Here is a 20943-nt window from a genome sequence, read left to right on the forward strand (position 1 = left end):
AAAAAAAAAAAAAAAAAAAAGGGTGCTAGAACTTCCCCACTGAGATAGGCTTCTTGCAGAGTCTTTGTAGTATATAGGACCTTAGGTGGAATCCTGAGCCCATCCAAGACCTTCTGAGGTGCGACATGCCCACTTGAAAGGACATGCAGACCAACCAGGAATAGCTAGAGGAACAAAAGATACTTCTTGAAAGAAAGACCAGCTGGAAAAATCAAAACAAAACTGAGTCTGTTTGGCTACTACAAGAACAAACCAGGGTACCATCAAAGCAAGCAATCAAGTCCCTTCAAGACAACCCCCCTCCCAAGACTGAAGCTCAACGGGAATATACTAGCAGGCATGTAAACTTTCTCACAACATTGGTCTACATGTGAGAGGAAGTGGGGGGTCAAGTCAGTAATGAAGCTATGGGCTGGGTTCAATCATGTTCCATAGACTCCTGTAGACTTTGTGATGAGAAAGAGGAAAGGCTGGTTGGTCTGAAGTTTGGGGAGACCTGGGAACTGCTAAGCCAATGGACACTGACCTAGTCACAGAGGGCTAGAGCTGAGAGTGAAGCATCCAGCTGTTATATGAAGTGGGGAGAGATGCACAAGAATGCTCAAACTTGCAGTGCCCATATGACCTAGCTTTCTTGGCTTGATGACCAGAGCTCAACTAGAGGAAGGTAAATTTGGTAAAGCAAGTGTTAACGTGTTACAATTGGATGAATTTGACCTACACTTATAAATGTAGTACTCAAAAATACTAACTCAGAGGAGTCTTCATATCAAGATCAAGCCTGTTCTCTCAGTATCAGGGTTGATTTGTTGTTGTTAGGTATCATCGAGTTGGTACTGACTCATAGCAACCCTATGCACAACAGAACAAAACACTGTGCAGTCCTGCGCCAAGCTCACAATTGTTGCCATGCTTGAGTCCACTGATGCTGCCACTTTGGCCATCCATCTCGCTGGGGTCTTCCTCTTTTTTCTCTGACCCTCCACCTTACCAAACATGGTATCCTTCTCCAGCGACTGGTCCCTCCAGACAATATGTCTTAAGTATGAGAGACGAAGTTTGGCCATCCTTGCCTCCAAGGAGCACTCTTGGCTGCACTTCTTCCAACACCGATCTATTGGTTCTTTTGGTAGCCCATGGCACTTTCAATATTCTCCAACACTGTAACTCAAAAGCATCAATTCTTCTACGGGGTCTTCCTTGATAGGGATGGGCAAATTGGCTACCTAAAATGGGGGAGGGGGTGTTATAAAAGCATGAAGTGGTTGCCTTCCAAGTTCTCAAGAGGGAGTTTATTATCAGAGCGTACAAGGGAAGGTAGAATTCCCACAGAATAGTTTTCATCTTGTCTAGATGGGTCTGGTCAAAGAACATGGGGATAGGACTTTTGATCCAATAGTAATTGCTATCATGAATATCTGCAATTGTCACAACTATAAAGGAAGAAGTTTAGTAACAAAGGGGGGAGTAGTTAAACTTACATTCCAGGAACAGAGGACCCTAGGACCATGAAGAATGAAGAGCATGAGCTCTTGGGACCCTAATCAAGGAAGCAGCAACACCAGAGATCGAAACAGAGGCATGGAGAGGGAGAGCAGCTGAGGACTCTAGGCTCATGGAAAGAGAAAGGCTGTGTGTTGTCGGCCAGGAAACTGGCTTGCAGAATGTGCCCTTTGGTTGTTTAAATGATCATATATTCCTGTTTTTGTGTACATTAAAAAAAAAATTTTTTTTTTTAAACCACAAAGGGAACAGAAGCAAATACTGTTCAATGATGCTGTATGGAGAGGCCTGTAATCATTCAATAAAACAAAACACAACCGAATAGGGGAAAAACCTATGTTTTCCCATGTAAAAAATATCAATTCACAAAAAAAGCTTTAAATAACATCTATAAAAACTTCCAAAATTAACTGTATTCAAATAATTATACTAAGAATAAAAGCTCTTGACCACTGATCTTCGTAAATCTAAGAATTCATTCATTCCTAGTTAATGATACAGGAAAAATTTTCACTTTTAATAATCTCCTAAAACATTCACCTACAGTAGTCTTTGTTGTTAAGTGCCTTTGAGTCAGTTCTGACTCATAGCGACCCTGTATAGGGTTTCCAAGAGCAGCTGGTGAACCTGAACTGCTGACCTTGCAGTTCAAAGCAACTCTGCAGTCCAACACATTAACCCACAGTGCCACACCAGGACAAAGTACCTACCAGGAACTAAAGAGTAAAACTCTTTACATCCTCTATCCTTAACACTCTATACTACCATTTAGTAACATGGAAATTTAAATGTGGCTTTAGGATTGAACTGCTGAACCCATCCCCAGCTCAAAAATAGTATAATAATGTAATGCTCTTATACCATCTTCCAGATATGACAGAAGAATCTGAAATAACACCTTTCTGACTCAGTAAGTGATTTTCCTTAGTTGAAAGGTTAAGGCTGTCCCTTCTCAAACACTTGATAGATTCCTGAGTATTACACTCAAAATGCTCACTTTTCATAAGTATTCTTTAAAAACAATTGAGAAAATAATAAGTTCTTATCAAGCAATGTAATAAACATAAGGTATGCAAGCTTAAATTGCCAAATATGATAAAATGTTATGTTCAGAACAAATACTAAACTTTGTCAATGCCTGCTACATACTGCATAACACAGTATATGTTGTTAAGTGCCATCTAGTCAGTTCTGACACATAATGACTCTGGATAGGGTTTCCAAGGTGCAGCTGGTGAGTTTGAATTTCCCACCTTGCAATTCAAACCGACCTTGCAGTCCAGCACATTATCCCTGCAGTGCCACACCAAGACTTATCTGTAACATAGTTTATGTTGTTGTTAAGTGCTGCTGCGTCGGTTCTGACCCATAGCGACCCTATGTAGGGTTTCCGAGGAGCAACCGGTGAGCTTGAGCCAGTGACCTTGTGGTTCAAACCAATTTCACAGTCCAGTGTATTAACCAAAAGCACCAAAGCAGGAGCCCGACTTAGTAATATACACATATATAAACACTAAATTTTTTTTCAGAATGAGAAAACAATTTCTGCTAACATCAAATGGTTATGTGCCAGTTATTGTAGTAAGTATTTAAAGCAATTCTTACACTTCAGCTTCAAAAATGCCCTGTAAGGTTAATCTGTTATCATCCTCTTTTGACATCTGAAGACAGGCTAAAAGAAAGAGATCTTAGAGGTAAAATAATTGGCTCATGATCAGTTACCAAACTACAGAATCAGAACGTCAACAAAGCACTGCCTGTCCAGTCTACGCTTTTGGGCCTCTTCACACCATTTTGCCTCCTCAAATTAAACTGAGAATACACTAGAAAGCATAAGCACTTCACTGAGGGTGAATCAGTAGTACTGCCTATACAATAGATTCTTATTGTACACTGGTAAAGTAGAGGGTCAGCACAAAAGATGAAGACACTCAATAAGATGGACTGACACAGTGGTTGCAATAATGAGCACAAACACAGTAACCCTCATGAGAATGGCCTAAGACCACTAGCGTTTTGTTCTGTTTTGCACAGGGTCACTGTGAGTTAAAATTGAGTCAAAAGCACCTAACAACATCTTATATTATTATACATGTGCTGTTGTTGTTGAGTACATGTAGAAGGGACTCCCAGTTAGCTGACTAAAAGATGGCACATGCTTTACTGCAGAACAGAATACCTTCAAGTAAATTGTCTGATTTGGCCTGGGAAAACACATCAAATCATTTAATGAATCACTTGTATAATAACAGAGAAAAGGAACCTTAAAAGATGCTACTATATTTTAAAAAAAAAAAATAATAACCTCATTTTAAATTAGCCCATGAGTAAGTACCCATTCATGAATTATCAGTGATAAACACTACCAGACATTTTAATTAAATGTTTAATCAATAGAAACACTAAAGGTACATATAATTTTATATTGTTATTGAGGCACAAAAAGGTATTATAACTTGCCTAAACTTGAGGCATAAGTTTTATAAGCTGAACATTAATACAATTTAGGAAGTAAAAGTGCAAACAATATACATTCACAGCTTGACTAGTGAGGCTACATCATTTATAAGGTGCTACATTAGCGCTAGTTGCCAGTCAGCTTGAAATGTTTAATTTAACCTTGGGGCTAGGGGAGAAAAAGTAAGGACCTCCTTTGTCCTCTATGAATGAAAACATTTTCCTAAACCAATCAGTCATGAGGGAAATAACTACTTTTCCTTTAAATTCACAAATGAGAATGCCTTCGTCTTATTGCCAATTCTATACTGATTTTCAATCCTGATAAAGAAGATAGCCAGAAAATGTAGAATATTTCCAACTACTTCCATAAATTGCTCCCCTGTGCAAGCGTAACCATATCTGGTCTCCCTGTAAGAGTTGCAGAATTGCATGGTTGCTAGCAGTTTCATGGTCAGGAGCACCATCATTTGCATAGGCAGATACTAAGACCTCTTCATTCTTCATTAGGTTGACATACAGTGGCACATTCACTGCCAACTTTAGCATGTGAAAAATGAAAACATATGTGCCATTCACTGGGCAATTAAATCGACCAAGCTGAATATCAAAAGTTTCTCCCAAGTTGTTCAGAAGAAGATCAAACACAATAGGTTGGTCTAAAGTTCCAGGAGCCAGATTAGAGGTTCTGGCTGCTGAGAAGGCAACTCGCATCTGCTGAGGCAGGGGATAGACGTGTACTGGCAGTATGGTGGCTGCGGGATTTGTCACTGGTACATCCACAGGGGTCATGCTACGGGAGTCTCCTTGTCCAGAGTCACCACTGTTGAAGGTTTCGTTGTCTCCTTCTGGGCTGCTCACCTGAGAAGAATCACTCCACCCTGTTGTTTTATTAGCAACAGTGAGTTTCTCATAATGAAGCAGTTAGCTTTGAACACAATATTTAACATTAGTTGGCTAGTGAAACACAGATAAACATTTTACAGTAAATTCCAAAAGACAGTAATAAGGGCTAGATTACGCTTTTCTAGATTTTTCTAGTTTACACTACTATTCTAGAGCCAGAAGGGACCCTAAATGATCTAGCCTCATTTTTTTCTCCTAAAATCAAGGAATAAAAAACCCTCAAAAGGTTGGGATAAACTACCACAGGGGATTACCACAAGCTATGACTAGCAAAGTCTAAAGCCCAGATTTGAATACTTTTCCTTTTTGCTCTAATTCTCACTTAGTTCTTAATTCCTCTGTGATCGCTCTTGTATTCAAATGGTAGAAGGCCATCAAGAAAACAGACTACATGAAAGAACTAACTTTTAGAACTACAAGGCAATGATCAGATATTGTGTTATGGTACTGAGTGCCATGATGAATATTGTTTTTTATTTCAAGTTAATATGGCTTAATGAAATTTTAGTTTTTAAAGTGGCATAGACAAAAACACTGCTGAAAATTAAGTAAAGGCAGTGTGAATATTATTTACTTTCTCAAAAATAAAAGATTGTTTTCCTATAGCAAAATTACTTAATCCTCAGCAATTCTCGATTTTGTTTCACTGCATCTTTTAATAATTCCTTCACATTTTAAGTGTTACAAGTGCCTTGTTTCAAGTCTGTGTGTTTTGTTACTTAACGCACATCTATCAATGCAGTGACACCAGAATACCTAAATCCGTTGTCAGTTGCCACTGAGTCCACTCTGACTTACAGACCCTAGAACAGAGTAGAACTGCCCCACCAAGTTACAAGGCTGTAAATCTTTATAGAAACAGTTTGCATATCTTTTTCCCACAAAGCAGCTGATGAGTTGGAATCACCAACTTAGCCACTGTGCCACCAGGGTTCCAGAGTATCTACAAGTACCCACTATTACAAAACAATCATCCTAAAACATGACATGAAGCTATTAAAGTCATCATAATGAAAATACATATAAAAAAACCAGTTGCAATCAGGCTGATTCTGACTCATAGTGAACTCGTGCATTTCGTGGTATAACTGTGCCCATGGGTCTTTAGAGGCTCATTTCTCTGAAGTAAACTGCCAGAGTTTTCTACCAAGGTGTCTTCTAGGTAAACTCAAACTTCAAACCTGTAGCTTAACAGCTGAATACATTAGCTATTTACATCACTCAAGAACTCTGAGTATGTATCTATGAAAGTTAAATTATGTTTTGGTGTCAAGCAAAATTTTAAGTCACACATACACTTTTGACTAAATTGACAAACCTGTCTAGTAGTCTAAAATCTTGCTCAATATTTCAATACTATGTTTAAGCAAACAAAACCTTAACAAGACAAATGCTGAAAACACTGTGCTTTGAGAAGAACTTGAAAGAGGATGTAAAATGTCTAAAAGTATGTTTGGGTATATAAATAACTCAGTTAATTTCACTTACCTCTTGAATTTGCCTGAGGACCACCAGATATTGCACCTGGCTTGTAACACTGCTGGAAATTTTCCTAAAATGAACACAGAACTTTTACCTTGACACCAAAATAGTGCTTCCTATGATAATAACCGAGAGAAAGATGAGGCTTTCTGCTCCCGTACAGATTAACAGCCTCAGAAACCCTATAAACGGTCAATATGAGTCAGAACTGATTCAATTGCACACAACCACCAAACACCATGGTAATAACACACTAATACTGTATTGTAACTCATTACGGCTCAGAATTGTTACATGATAAACTGAAGTCCTCTTAGTCCTTGTCCTTCATCTGGTCTTCTCCAGCAATTAGAGACTCAGATACTTCCAAACGCCAAGAAAAACAAAGTAAGGGAACAGTACCAATACTTGTTTCATATATTAATTTACCTTATCAATTAGATATATAAATATTCCTAAAAACAAAGCATTTATGTGGAAAATTTAAAAAGTATGGTATGGTCCTATCCCTCATATCTCAATGTAAAGGAAATAATAAAGATAATTTTCATTCTTGTTCCATTTATAGATATAACTGTGAAGACTTATTTATACAATTATAAACTCTGCTGGGTTTTTTGAGGGGAAAGGGAGACAGATTGTATAAATGTATTTGTTGTTGCTGTGTGCCTGTGAGTTAGTTCTAACTCATAGAGAGCCTGTAAATCATTACTTAGAGTAGCTGGTAAGTTTGAACTGCTGACCTTGTGGTTACCAATTCAGGGTTCATAAAGGTATTTACCACCTAGAAATGTGGTTCTAATATATTAAGAAGAAATGTTCAATCGACCGTATTTCAAACAGACTCCCAAGTATGTAAAAATACAGAGTCTACACAACCCATGAAAAGAATAATTAGTGTTATAACTAAAAAATTAATACATGCAATAAAGAATTTTAAAGGGCTAAGACGATATCCAATAAAAATAAGTCTCCTACTACAGACACTTGGTTCCCTTTATTAGCAGCAATCATTATTATCAATTTCTTATATTTCCTCAGAAAGAAATTTAAAGCACTACACAATATTATTATTAAGAACGGCTGTGGTGGTAATCATGCCATGGAGTTGGTTCCGACTCATAGCAACCCTGCTGCATACGGTTTCCAAGGCTGTAAATCTTTACGAGAGCAGAAAGCCTCATCTCCCGCGGAACTGCTGGTAGTTTTGAACTGCTGACCTTGAGGTTAGCAGCCCGACTTGTAACCACTGTAGTTCCATATATTGCTGAATTGGCAAATGTTTTCATCACAATGAAATTTTTTTTAAAAAGAACAAATAGTTCCACTACTTAGTCTATCTTAATTAAAACTCTCCCCTCACACAGAGTCTCTGAATATGTGATTAACAGCTGGTATATCGATGCTTGATGTACAACTAGCACTGAGTGCTAAGTGTATTAGCTCATTTAATCCTCAGATGATCTCAGAGTAATTCTCACAAAACTGCTAATAGATGAAAACTAGAGTTCGGAAAATTTAAGTAACATGCTCAAAGTCACATAGTGGTGAAATCAAAGGTCAAATCTAAGTCATTCTATTCTGATACAATGGGAAATTCTTCAAGTACAAGGCGACTTCAAAAAGTTCATAGAAAATTTTAATTATCTTTTCATTTCATTTTTCATGAACTTTCTACTACCAGTAGAACTCAGAATGGTATACCATATACATACTTGAAGCCTTGTTAAAGTTAAAATAGGAAATGCTGGTGTAGTATAAATTTTTATATGTCCAATCACAGGAAGTTTCTAAAGTTTGTTAAAGTGAAATGTCTAACATCCACCTATTACACTTTTACCATACACGGTATAGAACTTTCCTATACTTGATATGTGGACAAGCTAAACTGAAGCTAATATAATAGTAAAGTTAAGAACTCAAGTTCTAATCTTAGAAGAACTTGAACTTAGACCTTGGTAAACATTCACTTGCTGAATTACCTAAAATAAGGTATCTAATATCTGAACCCAGTTTTTCTTAGAGGGTGAAAAAGAGAGTTAGTGTAAACATTATAACTTAACACTTTCTAAGTTCCTTTGTAACTGACAGCTATCATTTAACCTTCTTTAGTTACTGGAAAAGTTTCCAATTAGGCACTTAAAAAGTGGTTGGTTCTAATTCTAAGAATATACTTCTGCAAAACAAATTATGTAATGTTACAGTTTAATCATAAACACAAGTAGTATACTTTCGCAAAACAAATTATGTTACTTTAATCATCAGCTTAATAACAACTGTACCTTTATTCAATTATGACAACTATTCTTACCCTTTGGGAATAGGGAGTTCCAGAAAATTCTCTAGTTTGGAACTGCAGCTGGCTATAATTTCCATTGGCAATTGAAGGAGGTCCTCTGTAAGTATCAAAACCTAAGAAATAATTTAAATAAATTTGTAAGCAAAAGTATACTGAAACTGTTAAATAGTCTAATTTTATACCATCTAAAGTATAAAGGAGCTCTGGTAGCGTAGTGGTTACGAATCGGGCTGCGAACCTTAAGGTCAGCGGTTCGAAACTACCAGCCGCTCCGCGGGAGAAAGATGAGGCTTTCTACTCCTGTAAAGATTTACACCCTCAGAAACCCTGTACAGGGTCGCTATGGGTCGGAACCGACTCGATGGCACTTAACAACAACAACAACAACAACAAAGTCCTGATGTGGTGCAGTAGGATAAGCACTGGACTGCTAACTTCAAATCCATCCAGCCACTCATTGGAAACTTTATATAGGGTCACTATGAACCAACTCAACACCACATAACAAAATTCAATTGATCCTATAATGCCATCCTTAGATTTATTATTTTCTTTACACGAACTTTACTAATACTGCTTCTACAGTAACACATACATTTATATCACTGTTTGAACGGTCTTAATTCTAATTTTAGAAATTTGCTATCACTAGAATGTAGACTGTAATTTTAAAAGGGTGGTAGTGATAGGGCAATTAAAACTTAAAATATCACTACTATATTCTCCACTCTTATGTTCCTATCTGTGGTATAGTTTGATAGACAAGTATAAAATTATGCATTATCTCATTATGACATCTTTAGAGCAGAGTTATCAATTAACAGAAAGAATTAAAGAAATCATTTATATACATATGCCAAAATTCATTGAAAAATAAGATGGTCAACTATTTTACTTCAATAAGCCACAGGATTAATTTGCTCCCATACAAAAGGTTCTAAGCAAAAATAGGAAGTATACATGGCATTGTCATTATATAACCAACAATGTCAAAAGGGACAAGGTAAAGTAAAAATGGTTTGAGTCAGATACCTATCTAGTAAAATTATTTACAGTAACGAAATTTCATTCAGCACATACCTTTATAACCACCAGGAGAACGATAGGAGTTGATAAGCAGTCTCCCACCATGAGTACATCCTCTAACAGATCCCCGGTTATTGACAAAGGCCTGAGCAGGTCTGGGAAATACATTCGTTTGTGCTGGGTAAAAGGCAAGGTTACCATTGCTTACTTGAATAGTTCCATCAGGATGATAACTTGCTGTTTAAGGAAACAGTTTTAGAGTCCAAGAGTTAAATGGAAATAAAGATTTAATACTCATAATATTTAAAATTCACCATATATACAAGTGCTCAAAAAAAAATAAGTAAAAGGAGTAATATGCAAAAAATATCCTTTATCTTTTCACAGTACAGGTGAGAAGTAAATGAAGTAATTCATGACTTCAGGTCCAGGAATCGACATTTAGTAACTCTTCAACAATTGACTGAAGTCCTGGTGTGACACTGTAGGATAAGCATTGGACTGCGAACTACACGGTCGACAGTTCAAACACACCTGCTGCTCCTCAGAAACCCTAGACACTTAACAACATCAACATCATTTTATTAACCAAGTGCATGGAAATGCTCCATTCACTAACTCAGACTTCAGTTTTAGATAATTCAGTGTTGCTGTTATATGCCATCAAGTCAGTTCTGACTCAGTGACCCTATAAACAACATAAAGAAACACTGCTCAGTCCTGTGCCATCTGCACAATCATTGCTCTGCCTGAGCCCATTGCTGTAGCCACTGTGCCAATCCATCTCTTTGGAGGCTCTTACTCTTTTTCCCCGAGTTTCTACTTTATACCAAGCATGGTTTCTTCCTCGAGGGCACTGGTCCCTCCTGACAAGAGGTCCAAAGTATATGCAACTAATTCTGTCCATCTTTACTTCCAAGGAGCAATCTGGCTGTATTTTTTCCAAGACAGACATGTTCATTCTTCTCGTAGCCCATGATACATTTAATATTTTTCACCAACATCTAATTCAAAAGCATAGATTCTTTGGATCGATTCTAATTCACTGTCCAGCTTTCCCATGCATATATTGTTGCTGTTAGGTACCATCGAGTCAGTTCCAACTCATCTTCACTATATGCACAACAAAATAAAACAGGCTCAGTCCTATGCCATCCTCACAACTGTTACACTTAAATCCACTGCTGCCACCACCACGTCAATCCAGCTCATTGAAGGTCCTTCCTCTTTTTCACTGACGCCTCCACTTTACCAATCATAATGTCCTTCTCCAGGGTCTGATCATTCCTGATAATATGTCCAAAGTATGAAAGAGGAAGTCTCTCCATCCTAGCTTCAAAGGAGCATTCTAGTTGTACTTCTTTCAACACCAGTTTGTTTGTTCCTCTATCAGTCCATGGTACTTTGAATATTCTTTTCCAACACCATAATTCAAATGCATCAATTCTTCTACGGTCTTTCTTAATCATAGTCCAACTTTCACTTGCATATGAAGTGACTGAAAATACCATGGCTTGGATCAGGTAAACAGTCGTCAACTGATTATCCTTGTTCTTGAATAGTTTTAAAAGATCTTGTATGGATTTGCCTAGGATAACATGTCATTTGATTTCTTAACTGTTGTTTTCCATGATTATTGACTGATCAAGTAAAATTAAGTTTTTGACAACTTCAATTTTTTCTTCATTTTATAATGATGTTATTTATTGGTCCAGTTATAAGGATTTTTTTCTTTACAATGACGTGCAATTCATACTGAAGACTGTCTTTGATCTTCATTATAAATATTTCAAGTCTTCTTTACTACTAGCAAGCAAGGCTGTTATCATCTGCAAATTACAGGTTATTAATCCTCCAATCCTGATGCTACATTTTTCATATAACCTAGCTCAGATTATTTGCTCAGCATATAAAATAAATAAGTATGGTGAAAGGATACATACAGCCCTGATTTTAAACCACGTATCCCCCTGTTCCATTCAAACACTTGCCTCTCGGTCTATGTACAGATAGATTCCTTATAAGTACAATTAAGTGTTCTAAAATAAGCATTCTTCTCAATGTTACCCAAAACTTGTCATAATCCACACAGTTGAAAGCCTTTGCATAGTCAATAAAGCACAAGTAAACCTTTTCCTGGTATTCTCTTCTTTCAGCCAAGATTAATCTGACATCTTCAATGACAACCCTAGCTCCAAGTTTTCTTCTGAATTTGACTTGAGTTTCTAGCAGTTCACTATCAATATACTGTTGCAGCCATTTAAAAATTTTCAGCAAAATTTTAATTGTATGTGATATTATGTTGTTCAATCATTTTCACATTCCATTGGGTCACCTGTCTTTAGAATGGATCTCTTCCATTCAGTTGAACAGGTATCTGTAGTCCAAATTTCTTGGCCATAGATGACGATGAGCCTCCAGTTCTGCATCAATTTATTGAAAGATTTAAATTTGTATTCTGTCAATTCCTGGAGCCTTTAGTGCAGCTTGGATTTCTTCCTTCAGTACCATTGGTTCTTAACCATACTGTTACTTCTTGAAATGGTTGAACATCAACCATTCCTTTTTCATATGGTGACTCTCTGTATTCTCTTCATCTTCTTGGCAAAGAGGAGTTAACATTTCCAGTGTAGTATTTGTTTATTGAAACATCTCAATTGGTATTCCGTCCATTCATGTAGACTTGGTTTTTTGCCACTGTCTTCAGTACAGCTTAGACTTCTCCCTTCACTGCCATCAGTTCTTAATTATATGCTACCTTCTAATGGATGACTGTTGACCCGTTCTTTTTAGTACAGTGACATTATATATTCCATCTTCTTTTGATCTTTCTTGCTTCGTTTAGTATTCTGCCATAGAATCCTTCAATATTATAACTTAAAGCGTGATTCTTTTCTCAGTTCTTTCAACTTGAGAAATGCCAAGCATATTATTCATTCCTTTTGGTTTTTGAACTCCAGATCTTTACATAATTCATTAGAAAACTTTACTTTGTCTTCTCTAGCCATACTTTAGAATCTTCGGTTCAGCTCTTTTACTTCATTTCTTCATTTTAGCTACTCAACATTTAAGAACAAGTTAGTCTGTTCTGATATCCATTTCAGTCATTTCTTTCTTTCCTGTCTCCTTAATGACCTTTTGCTTTCTTCATGTATGATATGCTTGATGTCATCCTACAACTCAATAGGGCTCTGGAATACCAACACTAAAAATCTTCAAGAACTTTTTAAATAAAGTGTTCTTTTAAAAAAAACACTACCTCAATCATTGCCTATGATAAAGCAATTAGATTAAAAATACAAACCCACTTCAAGGTTAAATCAATCAAAGTCTATCTTTACAGAAGTTAAAATTAACTGCTGTGACGAGCCTATAAAATAAACATTAACATCATGAAGACCCACCAATCTCTAAAACAATCAACCAACTGTGTAAGATCAAAAGGACAACATTTTCTTAACAGCAAATATGAGAAGGCAAGGAGGGACAGGCAACCGGATGAATGGGAATGGGGAATACAAGGTGGAAATGGGAAAGGTACTAACACATTGCAGGGATTACAGCCAATGTCACAGAAAAATCTGTCTATGAATTATTAAGTGGAGACTAATTTGCTGTGTAAATTTTCACCGAAAGTACAATAAAATGTTCAAAAACTTAATAGGTAAACTTAACTGAATAAAGGAAAAGGCATTGTTTTTCAATAATTCAGAGATGAGATAATACATAGTAATGAAGAAAGAATCTCTTGAAGTGTCACTACAGACTTGCTCTCCATTCAATGAGCTGCCATCTTTGTCTTCAAAACATCACATGCAAAAATCTTACCAGTCTCTTGAGAAAGGACGTGATCTACATGTATGGCTGGCAGTTGACACTGGGGCGGTGTTTGTGTACTTGCTGTAGTAAAACTTTGATTGTAGCCAAGCGAATACGGGGATTCTTTTATTTCTTGTTCTTTTCTTGGAGGAAGGGGTGCACTGACATTAAATACCTTAAAAGACAAAAATACACTTTTTTGTGAAGTTTCATAGAAATGATTAAGGGTGATATCCAACTAAATTCTACAGCTTTCAGTAACTTCCATTTGAGTCATAAAATTCAGGCATTAGAGCAAACTAAATCTTCCTGCTCTTATACTATCATAACAATGCTTATGTAAAAATGAAGACCATACAGAGACAAGGGCTCATTTAAAAAAACTAAAGGGGAATAAAATAATCTACTGTTTACTGTCCAGGCCATATATAAAATAGCATCTATTATCCTTTACTTCCTTATCCTGCTTCACTTTCATCCAAACACTAGACATTATTTACACACCCACACACAGACACACACATGTGAAGAGGCTTCAAAACATTCATGTAAAAAATTCCATTATCTTACAATTTCATTTTTCTGTGAACTTTTTGAAGCCCCCTCATATTCATATATATCTATAAAGGAAATGCTTGTGGTGTAGTGGGTTATGCACTGGGCTGTTAACTGCAGGGCCACCAATTCAAATCTACCAGCCACTCCACAGGAGGAAGATAAGGCTTTTTGTTCCCACAGAGATTTATAGCCTTAGAAACCCTTTACAGCAGGGGTGAGGAATGTCCAACCCACACATTCCTTTAGTCTAGCCAACCACAGTTCCAGTCATCACATTAGGGGTGAGTATGATAATTTTGTAAGGAGCTCTGGTAGCGTAGTGGTTATGAATGGGGCTGCGAACCGCAAGGTCAGCAGTTCAAAACTACCAGCTGCTCCGCAGGAGAAAGATGAGGCTTTCTGCTCCCGTAAAGATTTACAGCCTCGGAAATCCTGTACAGGGTCGCTATGAGTCGGAACCGACTCCATGGCACATAACAACAACAATAATAATGACAATTTTGTATGGCTTGCACATCATGTTACAAAATTTGGCAGAAAAGAGGTTCTCTACCTCTGCTCTACAGGGTCACTATGAGTTAGAATTGAAAGAACAGCACTCAACAACAGTATCTATATATGGGCATATTTGTAACTCTTTCACCTCCATATTAAATCTAAGTTTACTGAGTGTAAAAATTTGTCCTTCTTTATAGCTGCATTACCAGTAATTAAGAACACTGCCTGTCTTCATAATTACCTGTTAAATAAATTAAAATCAACTTAAATAGGTTAAGATTTAAATAGGCAAAGAAGATAAACTGGTATGAACAAAATAGGTACTGTGAAAATGTACCTAATGTAGACTGGTGGGGACTAGTCTGTCAAGTTGTATCAGACTTCAAAAGGTATTAAGTGTCAGGCAAATGAGTTTAATTTCATTCTGTAGTACATTACTGATTACTTAGAAGTATGGAAAAGAGAAAGTGAAATAACATGGGAATATGTTATATGATGAACCAACAAGAAAAGAGAGAAGGCAAAGAAACTAAGATGTTCTAACTGTCCAAGCATGAAGTGGAGAAATTAGTAAATTCCATTGTCTGAATTCACTACTCTATCTCTCTGCTTTGTGCCTGTTTTCCACAGCTACTCTTCTGATCCCAACCATCATCATCCAAAGTACCTAGAGTGGGAAATAAGCACCACAGGAAAGGTAATTTTTGGTTCACTAAGGTTTTATTTTTTGTTTACGATCTTATGCTATTCTGTATTTAGAAAGTAAACATATAAATCTAGTAGTGATGTTATCTTAAAAATGTTTTTTAACCACAAATTATATAGCAGTAAGTAATTCAAAACACCAAACAAATCTAAATAATTCTCCAAGAACCTGCATGAGATCAGGATAAAGTTCAGTAAAAATTTCAACAATGATTTAAAAAGAACATTCTAGTGTATGTCCTATATGTCAGTTTGCTGATGCTACGGAAACATGGCTGGTGTAATATTAGTAATGGTTCATATATTAGACTATTCCTAGAAAATTAGGTTTCTCACCTATGTTGTTGTCATTAAGTGCCATTGAGCCGGTTCCGACTCACAGTGACCCAGTATAGGCTTTCCAAGGAGCAGCTGGTGAATCTGACTTCCGACCTTGTGGTCCAAGCCGACCCCTTGCAGTCCTGCGCTTATCGATAACTGTAGTGCCACACCCAAGTCTTTCTCACCTATGCATTTCAATTTTTTAATATGAGCCCCTCAGCTCTGCCTGCTACTAATTTTCAAAGGAACACCACTGTGATTAAATAACCATTTAAAATTTCTATAGGCTGTGGATTTAGCACTCTTCTGCCATAGTTCCATTTGACAAATGTAAATCCTACCTACCCAAATAGGTACATAATAAAAAATCCAATTTCTGACATAGTACTAGATAATAGATGAAAAGAAGTGATATTTATTTAACAGGACTAATCAACAATTACCCATTCACATTTCATACTCACTGTGTGCATGGCTTGAAAGGGTGTTGTAGTAATGGTTACTGAGCTACTATCTGCAGGTGACTGGAAGACTTGTTCAGAGGCCATTGACATGGGAGGATTTGGAGATGCTAATGAAGATAGCTGCTTGCTTGGGGGAACTGCTGCCTGGGGAGGTAAAATGCAACATCAGCCAATCACCTGTCATGGAAGAAGCAGTTAACTCTAACTAAATTCCAAACTGGCATAAATCAGCGAGTTCTATGGGACAACATCTGGACACAGGAATGAAAAAGAATAGCTTTTGCTTACAATTTCAAATCTCTTTTGCTGAGGACGCAGCACACTAGTATTTGCTGTGCACAGTTGCTGACTAAGTGAAAGGCTTACTCATCAGTCCAAAAGATGAGAAGCTAAAGCTTTTATGAACACACCTTATCCTTCTCCAACCCTGAAATTGTATTAACAAAATAATACAAGCTTGGGCTTAAGAAAAATCCTGGGTTAGCTGCTTGTTGTTGTTTAGTGTTATCAAGTCGATTCTGACCCATAGTAACCCTGTATCAAGAAGGTTTCCAAGGTGCAGCTGGTGAACTTGCACAGCCAACCATGTGGTTCAAAGCAACTTAGCAGTCCAGCACATTGATTCACAGTGCCACACCAGGTTTGGTTGCTTAGTGTTAATTTTTCCTCCATTTTCAAGTCTTATTAGTAAATTTTAAATCAGCTACCTAAAACAGAAAACAAACTTGATCCAAACTTTAAAAATCTTGATCTAAGGTAATAGATTATAAACAGGTTTATAAAGATGCCACAAATCAACTCCTATCAGATTATAAAATAGACAGCTATGAATCCCTTGGTAACAATCCTCTTCCTCAAATGAGAAACAATTTCAGTTTAGACTACATCAGCATCATAAATACCCATGTTTATATTTTCTTCTCACATTTGGTCAAAAACCCCTAAGAGTTGCTAAGTTTATCCCCCCAACGTATCTTTATATTTTACTTTTTATAAAAAATATACGAGGAGGTCTACTTGCACATGGGTTAAGGACTGGGCTACTAACTGCTAGGTGGAAGATTCAAACTGACCAATCACTTTGCAGGAGAAATATGAGGCTGTTTGCTCCTGTGAAGATTTACAACCTCAGGAACCCTATGGAGCAGCTTTATTCCGTCCTACAGGGTCACTGAGTCTAAATTAACTCAGTGGTAATGGGTTTGTTTTCAGGGGTTTATAATCAATACACATTCTTATATACAAGTTACCAATGAGGTGGTTGGGCAAGGAGTAGCTAAATTTATCCAAAAAGTTAGTATCTTACTAACTTCAACAAAGTGCTCAAACTTAGCAAAAACTGTCAATTAAAGATTATTAAAGACAAACTTAGGATTTTTAAGAACCACAATTCTGACAAAATACTTTTGACAAAATCAGTCAAAAAATTAATAAAATTCATTTCAACAATCAATGCTAGAATTGACACCATAAAGTGTCAATTGAAACAACCACTGTGACCAGCAACACAATAGAAGGACCTGGACAGAATGGGAGAAAATGTACAACAAATTCAAATTCCTAAAAAAGGCCATACTGAGAGAGACTAGAGGAACCCCTAAGATCATCTTCCCTTTGAACTTGGAAGTAAAACTATTTTCGGAGGTTACCTTTCAACCAAATTAACAGATTAGTTTATAAAGATTCATAGCTGTTAAGTTAACCCATGAGTAATATGCTCTCTTAAATAACCATGTATGAGACCTAATGATCAACATTTACCCAAAAACAAAGATGAGAAGGGAACTGAGATCAACAGAAAAAGAACTAACAGAATGGAAAATAATGGAAATGCTAATACACTATAAACATGGTAGCCAATGTCACAAAACAATCTGTATTAAAACTGTTAAAATGAGAATCTAATTTGCTGTTTAAACTTTCACCTAAAATATTTTTAAGAATTAAAAACAAAGTCTATTAATAAGACTACAGCTTATATGAATAAATATTTTTCTTGTAAATATTCCTTCCATGTAAATACATTGAGAAACTTCACAATCCGACCTAAACCTTTTCACTCTCTTTAAATATTAGCAATTTTGGCATTTATTACATCTGATATAGCCAACAACACATTCTTAAATCCACTTACATGTCAAAGTCACAAAAAGTTACTTACGTAAATTTCAGGATTATAATCTCTACAGAAAATACATTAATGAAGCATAAATGGTAAATCATTCAACTGATCATCCTTGTAATTCATACACTAAACTAGTTCTTCTATTCTTTAAGACAGAAAAGAAATGAAGACAAATGGTGTTTTATTACCTCAGGAGCCTCTGAGGTCATAAACTCTGTTTCAGTTCCAGAAGAGGCCTGATCGGCAGTAAGCAAACAAGCATTTGATCTACAAGTAACTGGAGAAGTAGTAGCCTAGACACAGAAAGATACAAAATACTGTAAAAGGCATTTTTTTGCTCCCTTGAGTTCTGCTTTCCTAATAGATCACTCATATTGAGCCATCACTGGTGCCAGACACTACACTAAACATTTATACATATTACTGTATTTAATCCTCACAATAATCCTATGAGGGAGGTATAGACAGAGATTATTGACAGGCAGGCAGTGACAAAGATTGTTGTGTTGTTGTCAAGTGCCATTGAGTCGGTTCCGACCCATAGCGAACCTGTATAGGATTTCCAAGGAACACCAACCTTGCAGTTCAAACCAACATTCAAGTCCATCGCCATTAACCCACAGCGCCACACCAGGAGTCCCAAATAACGATTAATTCACCAAAATTCATACTAAAATAGTGGCGCTGATCATCAAACCCAAGCACTCTACTACACTATGCTTCCAAAAGGCCTAGTCACCAAAGCTACACATACAAACGTATCTTCACTAATCAAGATCCTTGACCCTAGAAAGCCATGGCCAAATTTTAAATTCTAACACTTGACAGCAGTTCAATGGCAGATGAATCCAGGACACATTTAACCCTCTCAGAATAGCTTGCTAGAGGCCATCATCATAACTGTTTTTACTCAAGTGCTCCCAACATCTTAGAGTTATGTAAAAGTATAAATAGAAAAGATAAGCTCTATATAAATCAGATGGCACCAAAATTCTAACAAAAAGTTAAAACTGATAATACAAAAATAAAACATGGGAATAAGCACAGTTAGATATTGACTGTGACCAATAAAGATCCCAGAAAGTGATTAGGAAGGAATTCTAAGGTACTGAAAAGTATTAGGACATAACAGAGAGACATCTACAAAAATTTAGCAACTGAAGTCTCTGAAGCCACTCCTAATTATCTAAATGCTTCTATATGGTTTGTAGAAAATGGAGTAATAAAATGGAAGAAATGGGGAAATTAATAAACAGTAATCAAACACTGAGTAGCAATGTCTCATTGACTTTCTCAAAGAGTTAGAAGAGTAAGAAATGTAAGTTTTTAAAAAATCTTAAAAGTGAAAAAGCCAACTCCCTATCCACTAAGGCCAAAAAACAGTGAAATCTTTTAGGATATCATATATACTGGAGTGGAGTCCTGGTATGGCGCTGTGAGTTAATGTGCCAGACTGCAAAGCCATTTGAACTGCAAGGTCGGTGGTTCAAGCTCACCAGCTGCTCCTTGGAAACCCTATACAAGGTTGCTATGGGTCAGAACCGACTTGACAGCACTACACAACAACAACGTATACTGGAGTATCTTATATACTTAAATAAATACACATATAGTTTAGATCTGACCAAAATATAAATGCTTTTACAAGACTGAAATTATTTCCTAAACTTTACTTGTTGTTGTTGTTGTTAAGTGCCATCAAGTCGGTTCCGACCCATAGCGACCCTGTATAGGATTTCCGAGGAGCAGCTGGTGAGCTTGAACTGCTGACCCTGCAGTTCAAATGGCTTTGCAATCTGGCCCACAGCACCACAGCAGGACTCCAAACTTTACTTGTAGATACCAATTAAAATAATGTGACAACTGCTTAACACAAGTAGGCCTTGCTGTTGTGGTCACATTCAGTATCTATTACTAAAAGAAGATTCATTGATGTTAAGTTAAAGCAACTCAGTCCACATGGCAGTTAAGCTTTAAAACACTTTTGAATTTTAGTTAAAAGTCTCACTTAACAAACAAACAAAAAAAATAAGGACAGCATGTTTATATTAATATTTATTTAGAAGTAGTTCTGGCTTCCAAGTTATTGCTCCTAACTAGATCAGTTGTAGGTAATTCAAGCACTGGTGAGTTTATAAACATGGTATTTAAGAACAATGATCCCAAAGACAACTGTGCAGATTCACAAAGGGAGCTTATTAAAGCATACATGCCTAGAGACCACATATGAAAACTCTTACCCATAAAGTCAAAGGTGAGATGTAGGAACATACATACTTTCAAGATGATTCTGATGCAGCCATCCCATAGAGCTGCACTAAAATACTAAATTAGCCTATTAATTTTCCAAGAAAAATTTAACTTCTCAATTGACAATCTTATGTAGAACTCTAATTGTTAGAGCAAACAGTTTTCATTTTAGCAGTGAGTGGGGCTGGGGAAAGTAAGACAAAACTCCACTTGCATACCTTGCTTGACAAGCACACTTTGAAAACTGAGCCACACTTTATATATAAACCAATGCAAGCAAAAGTACTCATTCAAAAGTTTAGGGAAGGGAAAACTACAATTGTTGAAATCTCTAATCAACAGTCACAAGCTACTTATAGGCTAGATAATACTACAAGGTAGGTACAGACAGAGGTTATTGACAGACAGGCAGACACAAATATTGTTGTTTGTCAAAAAGTTTTCACAGGGACATTCAGAAAATTTTTTAAAAGGTAATTACTAAAAAACTAGTGACTCTGGGGCTGATGAAAATGCAAAGCGCTATTTAG

The 20943-nt window shown here is 36.6% G+C and overlaps 1 protein-coding gene and 1 pseudogene across 2 annotated transcripts in view; both read right to left on the bottom strand.

Annotated features, from left to right (window-relative positions):
• LOC102829151 overlaps positions 1 to 4752 on the bottom strand; it is a 68783-nt pseudogene extending 64031 nt beyond the window's left edge.
• The window catches only part of CAPRIN2 (caprin family member 2), a 54482-nt gene continuing 37450 nt past the window's right edge, over positions 3912 to 20943 (bottom strand). Inside the window, exons 12-18 of one of the 2 annotated variants that reach the window (XM_006874746.1) lie at positions 18352 to 18456; positions 16039 to 16182; positions 13502 to 13667; positions 9728 to 9910; positions 8660 to 8760; positions 6355 to 6418; positions 3912 to 4888 (exon numbers count right to left, since the gene is read on the bottom strand). In XM_006874746.1, coding sequence (XP_006874808.1) covers positions 4818 to 4888; positions 6355 to 6418; positions 8660 to 8760; positions 9728 to 9910; positions 13502 to 13667; positions 16039 to 16182; positions 18352 to 18456 — 834 coding nt within the window. In that variant the 3' untranslated portion in view covers positions 3912 to 4817. The remainder of the gene's footprint in view (positions 4889 to 6354; positions 6419 to 8659; positions 8761 to 9727; positions 9911 to 13501; positions 13668 to 16038; positions 16183 to 18351; positions 18457 to 20943) is intronic. The other variant, XM_006874747.1, reaches the window with a different exon arrangement.

This window comes from Chrysochloris asiatica, unplaced genomic scaffold (assembly GCF_000296735.1).
Source record: "Chrysochloris asiatica unplaced genomic scaffold, ChrAsi1.0 scaffold00299, whole genome shotgun sequence".
In the NCBI taxonomy this organism is placed as follows: Eukaryota; Metazoa; Chordata; class Mammalia; order Afrosoricida; family Chrysochloridae; genus Chrysochloris; species Chrysochloris asiatica.